At 39.0% G+C, this 372-nt stretch overlaps 1 protein-coding gene across 1 annotated transcript in view; it reads left to right on the forward strand.

Moving 5' to 3' along the window:
* The window catches only part of LOC119586729 (kelch-like protein 17), a gene marked incomplete at its 5' end in the record, with an annotated part of 43,007 nt that overhangs the window by 22,413 nt on the left and 20,222 nt on the right, over positions 1 to 372 (forward strand). The window contains 1 exon segment of the mRNA XM_037935457.1: positions 267 to 370. Coding sequence (XP_037791385.1) covers positions 267 to 370 — 104 coding nt within the window.

Here is a 372-nt window from a genome sequence, read left to right on the forward strand (position 1 = left end):
GGTTATTATCACATCATCGCAGTTTTAAAAGAGTTTAATCATTAAGCGAATTTCAATAAGGGAAAATGGCATTTAAGTAGATATATACAGACGGAAGATGACGAAAATTGGTCATCAGAAAGATAGATAGAACAGCCAAACATAAAGACAGAGACATAATTACTTTATGAAATGAGCAAATGCATTACAGAATACTAGATACATAAACCTGGAAAATATCAAATGTACACTTTTAATAACTGATTAACAGTACACTTACCCCACAGACGCACACAGCTGCGGAGAACTGCACACCCGATCGCACAGATTCGCTCTGCAGAACTTCCCTGAGGTGTGCGGGACCGAGGAGTTCCTACTGCTACCCTTCAAGCA

This window comes from Penaeus monodon, chromosome 21, assembly GCF_015228065.2.
Source record: "Penaeus monodon isolate SGIC_2016 chromosome 21, NSTDA_Pmon_1, whole genome shotgun sequence".
NCBI lineage: Eukaryota > Metazoa > Arthropoda > Malacostraca > Decapoda > Penaeidae > Penaeus > Penaeus monodon.